Genomic DNA, 8349 nt, shown 5'->3' with positions numbered 1-8349 from the left:
TCCTGGCTTTGACATTACTTGAAATATCAAAAGATATGATGTTAAAATATACTAAAGGTTTAGATATAGCTAAATCATCATTAATTATTTTATTGTCACGTGAATTACTTGTGACCGTTAAGTTTAATCATCATTCAAAATATGGGGTGCGATTTCCATGTTTAGGTGCAATTAGGATGGTAATGGAAAGTTATTTATATTTTGGAGTGCATAGTGAAAGTACCCTTTGTTTATGATGGATTTCTATAATTAACCCTATTTGTTTGTTTGAATATAAAATATTTAATGGCCTACTATGTGCCTTTGGATGTTGTAGGTGAACTTATTCTTTCCATTATATACACTCTTTTTGTGTCATTTTTTTAATCTAGAAAAATGGGAATGATATTTGGAAGGAGAAAAATGGCTAGGAATGCCCATAATATATATTTTGTTATTACTTTATGGCTATTACAATTCTAATGTCACATTATTTGGAGGTTCGTCTTAATGTTCCAGTGATCTATTTTTTTCCTTCACAATTAAGATGTGGACTCATGTGTTCTCCTCTTTCACATTTCTTATCACATTAGGAGCTTGGGCTACAGAGATGATATGGACAAAAAACCATCTCATATATTTAGTTTAATTGTTTGAGTAAGTAGTTTTGCACCCAAAAACAAACTGTGATGGCCAGAATGAATAATACAAGTTAATGTTTATACTATAGTTGATGCTCATTTTTTGGGACAGTAATGATATTTCATATCCTTTTATTGTGGATATAATTTTTATTTATTTTTAATTTTAAAAATTGATAGCATTCTCGTACATCGCACGGGTTAGCGACTATATTACTAAAAGTTGAAGCGTAACATTTATTATTGTTACACTCCTGTTGAGCCACATCGGCAGCCATGTCTTTCATTTATTTTTTCTTTTTCTTTTCGCTATTTAAACTTTTCTTCCTCCTATTTTCAAAAAAAAAAAAACTATTTTTCTCCCTATTAGTTCACATACCAACTGTTACACTTCTTCCAACCTTTCCCTTTTAAATGAATAAAGAAGTTGATTAGGAAAATTGGGTAGGCAAAACAACAATGGAAAGCCTCTCTAAGTCCCGTTTTCTCTCTAGAGAAGAGGAGGTTGAGCTTGCATAAAGTAATAAAAAGGTGAAGGATGTACACCACACTGGGTTCAGCACCTATCAAGGGGAGAGCCAGCTCCATCAATATAGGAATACGTTCTCTTCAGGTAATGGAAGCTCCTTCAAAGACAAACTTGTGGGTGAAATACCAGGAGCATACAACCAGGCTTTTGAGTTGGATGGTCACATGGAAGCAGAGGATGAATCGGATGATAAGGTGGCTGAGCTAAAGGAAGGCATGGCAGTAGTAACACTTTCTAAGGAAGTGAAGCAGAGAATCAAGGCTCCATGGATCAACTCTTTGAATGTTAAGGACTACGGTAAGGTTGTGGGTTACCATTTCCTGTAAGCCAAGCTTCTTGCACTATAGAAACCTACTGGGAAATTGGATTTCATTGATCTAGGGAAAGATTTTTATCTTATCCGTTTTGGGTTGAAGGAGGATTACTTTGTAGTGTTAGAGAAAGGCCCCTGGTTCGTTGAGGAACATTTTCTTTCCATAAGGCCATGGGAACCTAACTTTAAACTGCCTTCGACAAATGTATCCTCTATTGCAATTTGGGTCAGGTTCTCGGAGCTCCCAATAGAGTATTATGATATGGAGGTACTTAAGCAGATTGGAAGTCTGTTGGGCATGTGTTGAGGATAGATGCTCACACGGCAACGAAAATTAGAGGAAGGTATGCAAGACTGTGCATACAAGTTGACATTAACAAACCTTTGATCACCTCAATTGTCTTGGGAGGTAGAGAGCAACCCATCTGCTATGAGGGCATTCACAAGCTCTGTTTTACATGTGGTCGAACTGGGCATTGAAGGGAAGCATGCACGTATGTCTTCCAAGCCAACTCGTCACCAAAGAGGGTGGATACAGCCAAACAAAATGCATGCATGGAGCATGATTTAGTGGTCCCAAACTCGGGGGAGGGAGATACGTTACATAAGGACACCTCGGTACGGTGTCAGATGATTTGTACGGCCTATGGTTAGTGGTTACCAGGAGAAGGAGCGTGAAACAAAGTCCAAAAAAAGGACTTGGCATGGGCAGCCAAATGCAAAACAAGCAAGATAGGACCTCTGCCCATAGTGGATTGATGGAGGGGTCTGACCCCGCTAGGAATGAAGTGGACGCTAAGCTGGGACAAAATAGGAAGGGTAAAAGGAAGTTGTTGCCGTCTATTTCCATGAATGGGGCTCAATCTATTTCCTTTGCTACTAGGCTCGACAGCTTAGACTAGGATAAGGGGCCTTCCCTTCAGAGAATTAGCAAGGAGAAGGGCCAAAGCAATAGTGGGGTGGCCCAAAGAAAAAACCCGGTTAACTCCATTAAGGGCAAAAAGGACTTTGCTCGCAATAAGGCTATGTCAAGCTCAAGTAACGCTAAAAGAGAGTTGCAAACCCAGCCGCTTCAATTCAGGCAACAAAGCTCAGAGCCTTCATCCTTACAAGAAACACATTTATCCTCTCTCAGTAACACAAATGTTGAGATCGAATTTCACTTCTTACCTGCATCAAGGAACACGGTGGGCCATAAATCTCGAGGGGGTGGTAGTGGAAGTGCCAGAAATTATCATTGCCGAAATTCAGGTGAACCCAACTCATGTGATGGGGTGGTTCAATGCGAAGTTGAAGAAAGCTTGGGAGTTCATCTTCCCATTGACGAAAGCAAGTGCAAGGGAGGGGCGCTTACCACTTACGAATAAGATTTGGGGGGAAATTACAAATCCATGGTGGGTCTTCCTGTCCTACAGACCACTTCCAAAGGAGGAACATCGACTTGTATGGGAGACGATACCTCAGATTTCCCCAAACCCGACACTATGCGAGATAAACCCATTGGAATGCTTGATAGAGAGAAGAATGTTGGAGACAATGCCGGTTTCCACTAGCATCATGAGCAGCAAACACATCAAGAAGCTACTTCAAGTTTTTCAACCAACTCTGGAGTTTAGTTTGCACTCTGTCGTACAGAGAATGAATATAGGGGTGTTGGAGCATTTTCTGACTTTGATGCCAGGGAAAGGTTAGACGACGGAGATGGTAAAGTTGATAGGATGGAATTTGAGGGAGGAAGTGAAGGCTCGACCTCCCACTAATGAGTGCCCCACGCCCCATCATCATCTCATCATGAATATAATAGTGTGGAATAGCAAGAGCGTTTTGAAGCCCAATTTTCAAAAGCATGTTAGGGAGTTAACCCAGAATCATGATCCGGTTGTGTTTGTGGTGATGGAGACTCATCTCGATGGTGAAAGAGCAAAGGAAATCTACAAGCTACCTTTTGATGGAGCTATCCATACAGCGACTATTGGATACGTGGGTGGCTTATGGGTTCTGTGGAATTTAGACAAGGTGGAAGTAACTCAGATGGCCAACACTAAGCTGGAAATTCATGTGTTTGTCAAGGTGCATAGCTCTGATTTTTCTTGGATTTTCTCTGCTGTGTATGCTAGTCCTAGGCTTGAAGAAAGAACCATTTTATGGAATAATTTGGCTACTGTAGCTAAGTATCATAATTTACCTTGGGTTATTGCTAGGGATTTCAATGAGCCCCTTAATACTAATGATAAATTTGGTGGTAGAGTGACAACTGTTAAGAGGTCTTTACTTTTCAAGGAATGTTTAGATAAGTGTAATATGATTGATCTTGGGTTTTCAGGGCCAAGGTTCACATGGACTAACCGCAGAGAAGTGGATGCTCTAATCCAAGAGAGAATTGATCGATTCTTTGTTAATCCAAAGTGGTTTAGCCTGTTTCCAGAAGCAAAAGTCACTCATTTGACTCTGTGTCACTCTAATCATTGCCATGTTCTGCTGGAAACACAACCTAGACCATCCACCTTTATCAAGAGGCCTTTCAAATTCCAAAACTTTTTGGGTGTCCGATCTGTCCTTTCCCAATGTGGTAGCAAATGCTTGGAAAAATTCTGCCCTGTTACCAATGACCATTGAGAGTTTTTCTAAAGAGGCAGAATCCTAGAATTGATCTCATTTTGGGAATATTTTTGTGAAGAAAAAGAAGCTAATGTCAAGACTAAATGGCTTAAAAAAAGCTCTAGCTTCTAGGCCCTTGGCTTTCTTAGTTGAGTTGGAAAAAAAAGTTGCTTCTAGATCTAGACCTTGCCCTTGCCCAAGAAAAGGAGCTGTGGGCCTTAAAATCCAAAGTTAATTGGATGGTTTTTGGAGATAGGAATACTTCCTTTTATCACCTCTCAGCCATAGTGAGAAGGAAAAGGAATCGTATTTTAGCCATAAAGAATAGTGTGGGGGATTGGCTCTTTGAAGAGAGTGATATTATGGATCATATTAATAAAAGTTTCAAGGAACTCTACACCACTTCCCAGGTCTGGTCCGATTGGCATACCTCTCCCATTACCTCTTGGCAAATCTCTTTCATGGATAGTGACAGAGATAATCTTGATGCTGAAGTTTCAGATGAGAAGATTAACGCAGCCTTATGGTCTCTTAAAGTTTCTAAAGCCCCAAGGCCAAATGGATTGCAAGCGGGCTTCTTTCAACGATTTTGGCTGATTGTTAGGGACTCAGTGAAGGTTGAGGTTAAAAAGGTTTTTGTGTAAAAAAAGGTTCCGAGCTACTTGAACAAGACTCATATAGCAATTATTCCTAAAGTTCAAGGGCCTGAAAATATAGGAAACTATTGGCCTATTAGCTTGTGTAATACTGTCTATAAGATCATTACAAAGATTATTATGGCAAGATTAAGGCCAATTTTAGGGGAGCTTATTTCACCGTTTCAAACAGTCTTTGTGCCAAGAAGGAGGGGAATGGATAATGCCATTATTATGCAAGAATTGATCCACACAATTAGCAAGAAAAATGGGAGAATGGGTTACATGGTGATCAAAGTAGATCTTGAGAAAGCTTATGACAAGCTTGAATGGAGCTTTATAAGGGATATACTTGGGAAAGCTAATCTTCCGGAAAACTTGATTCAAGTTATAATGAGTTGTGTGGCGACAGATTCTTCTTCAATTTTATTCAGTGGGGGCTATTTAGAAGAGTTTTGTCCATCAAGGGGTATTAGACAAGGAGACCCCCTTTCTCCTTATATATTTATCCTTTGTATGGACTACATAGGGTAGCAAATCCAAGAGAAGTGTGAGGAGAACATTTGGATCCCTATCAAAGCCTCTAGAGGTGGACCGGCTTTTTCTCATCTTTTCATTGCCAACGACCTTGTGCTATTAGCTAGAGCTGACCACACAAATTGCTCAGCCATACAAGATGTTTTGGATGAGTTTTGTGCTATTTCTAGACAAACTATCAGTGATTCCAAGTCTAGAGTATATTTCTCCCCCAATGTGGATCGTGATACAAAGGAATCCCTTAGCGATATCCTTAGTTTTCAGTCCACTTCAACAATTGGGAAGTATCTTGGTATCCCCATTAAAGTGCCGAGATCCTCGACTTGGGATTTAAATTTTATTGTGGATAGGATGAAGCAAAAGTTGGCGGGGTGGAAGGCTAGCTTGCTTTCTCAAGCAGGAAGGGCAGTGCTTGTTCAGTCATCCTTGTCAACAATTTATAATTATGTGATGCAATGCACACACTTACTAGCTAAGGTTTTGGATAGTATAGATCGGGTTAACAAGAATTTCTTATGGGGGTCTTCTGAATCTTCTAAGAAGATGCATTGGATAGGATGGGAAAAAGTCACTAAGCCAAAGGGGAAAGGTGGATTGGGTCTTCAAACAGCAATAGGGAGGAATATAAGTCTTCTTGTAAAGTTGAATTGGAGGTATCATGGGACTCCTTATGGGCCAAAGTAATTAAAAGCAAGTATTGTTCCCAGCAAAGACTAAGATCAAGGACAGTGATAAGCTTCCTTGCTCAAATGTTTAGGCTAGAATGAAGAAGGCTAGGACTGTTTTTCAAAATGGAACAAGGTGGTTTCCTAGAAAGGAGAGTAATTTGAGTTTTTGGTTTGATTCTTGGACAAGCCACGGTCCTCTAAGGCAAGTGGTTCAAGGGCCTTTGCCTTTGGAAAGTGAGAAGCTGAAGATTAGAGATGTTGTTGATGAAACAGGATGGAATTGGGATCTTATCCCTTTTGATCTCCCTTTGATTTTCAAGAAGGAGATTCAAGCAATTCCTTTCGCACTAACTACTAGAAGTCAAGATAGGCTGGCTTGGGTGGGGGCCAAACATGAAGATTTTGATCTTCACAACACATATAGACTTGCAAAAAATTTGGGTCCTGTTGAGCCTTTCCACGAGAAGTGGGTTTGGGATTTAAAAACCCTCCCTAGAATTTAGTTTTTTCTATGGAAGTGCTACCATAACAGTGTCAGGGTTAGAGAGTACTTAGTTGCAAGAGACATAAGTACTGATGTCACCTGTCCTTTGTGTCAATCCAATGTTGAAACAATCTCTCATACTCTTCGAGATTGTCCCACTATCAAGGATATATGGATTCAGCTAGGAATATCGATCAGTAATGGGACCTTCTTTGCGCAAAACTTTCACTCGTGGTTATCATCTAATTGTGCAGATGATAAGGCAGATGTTTGCCCTCCTATTCCTTGGAATATTGTGTTTACCTTTGCTGTTTGGACTCTCTAGAGTCATAGAAATCAGGTTGTGTTCAACACCAAGACACTCAATCCATCATTAGCTAAAGAAATAATTCATAGAGCCACAAACTTCTTTTATTGTGCATACTTCCCAAAAAATAGCGTCTCAGCTGGTTGCCAGGCAAATCCGATGGGAGAAACCTGGGCGTGGATGGGTTAAGTTGAGCACGGATGGGTCTTCCCTTGGAAATCCGAGGTTAGCAAGAGGCGGGGGACTTATTGACGAAGAAGGTGCCTAGGTTGTGGGATTTGCAAGGAATATTTGAATTTCTTCTAGTTTCAAAGCAGAATTATGGGCCTTAAGGGACGAGTTGTTGATTTGTGTTCATAGGAATTTTAGTGCTACTGAAGTTGAATTGGATGCCAAAGCTGTGATTGATGTTCTATCTGCTTCGAAGTGCACTAACAGTTTGGTTGCACCATTAGTTGATGACCGCAGGCAATTGGCTACCTAGATTTACCAAATTCGCTTTAAGCATTGTTTTTGAGAAGCTAATCGAAGTGTAGACAAGTTGGCTAGGATAGGAGCTGCTAAGGACAGTCAGTTTAAGCTTTTCTTGTGTCCGCTTGTGGACTTAGTTATTGCTTTTAATTCTGATTTGAATGGGTTGTATTTAACTAGGTTGTGTACTGAAACTTCTTTTGTTCAATAGTTCTTAATGCAATCGTTTTTCTACCAAAAAAAAAATCTTTCCCTTTTCTTTATGCCTCTTTATCTCCTCACTACTTTACCATTATACTTCTTTCGTCTTTTTTATATTTTGGCTCTTCTTCTACCCATTTTATTTTGTATAAATTTAATTTTGACTAAGATAACATTGTAATTTTGTAATGAGTTTTAATTATTATGATAATTTCCTTATTCCGTAAAAGATGAGAAATTTAAATAATAAATTTGAAACTTATAAAGTTTAATTGTATATTAAGCAAATATAATACACTACAATAGAAGTTAGAAGAATATGGCTCACCTTAATCAAGTATAAAAATAAATAAATAAATAAATTATATATTTGTAGAGATAAGAAGATAAAATAATAAAAAAATACTTGTAGAAATCTTTTTTTTTTAAATACACAGTACTTGAACTAATGGTTACTTTTTATATATTACAACTCATTACATAATATTTATATTTCCACACATCACATGGGTCTGTGACTAGTAATAATAATAAGTAATGGAAAAAATATTTAAATAAGAATAGAGAAATGATAGAGAATGTATTGGAAAATATATGTGAAAAAGTAAATAGGCAACACGGTTCATTCCCAAACATTAAAAAAATTTGAAGAGACTAAATGTTCACTGTTAATATTTAAATGGGAAAAAAGGGTTACCTTGTAAAGACCCAACATTGTTATGCCTGTGGACCCGAATATGCCATGGGCTTCTTATTTCACAAGGACCAAACTTTAGAATGACTAACATTTATTCCACAAAATAAAATAAAATTTAGAAACACAAAAAGAAAAGGACCCAACATTTGAGGATATTCTGAACAAGATTTTAGTTAATTAGGTTTGAAATCATTCCCACTAATGCAGTGGAGAATAATGTTATGATGGAATGAGACTCACATTTGAACTCTTTTGGGATGAACAAAATATTACCTAGTACATCAAGAAA

The 8349-nt window shown here is 38.5% G+C and overlaps 1 protein-coding gene across 1 annotated transcript; it reads left to right on the top strand.

Annotated features, from left to right (window-relative positions):
* The first annotated feature begins 3163 nt into the window (after positions 1-3163).
* Positions 3164-4078, top strand: LOC142606285 (uncharacterized). Its single transcript, XM_075777665.1, has one exon. It carries the CDS (start codon positions 3164-3166, stop codon positions 4076-4078), a length of 915 nt encoding a protein of 304 aa, XP_075633780.1.
* Positions 4079-8349: the final 4271 nt, after the last annotated feature.

Source organism: Castanea sativa, chromosome 8 (genome assembly GCF_040712315.1).
Source record: "Castanea sativa cultivar Marrone di Chiusa Pesio chromosome 8, ASM4071231v1".
Lineage (NCBI taxonomy): Eukaryota > Viridiplantae > Streptophyta > Magnoliopsida > Fagales > Fagaceae > Castanea > Castanea sativa.
The sequence above is the reverse complement of the archived record's forward strand: the minus strand, read 5'-3'. Positions and strand labels throughout refer to the sequence as shown.

What these genes read in the sequence shown, in the direction of transcription:
- LOC142606285 (XM_075777665.1), top strand. Translation starts at nt 3,164, where the DNA reads ATGGTAAAGTTGATAGGATGGAATTTGAGGGAGGAAGTGAAGGCTCGA.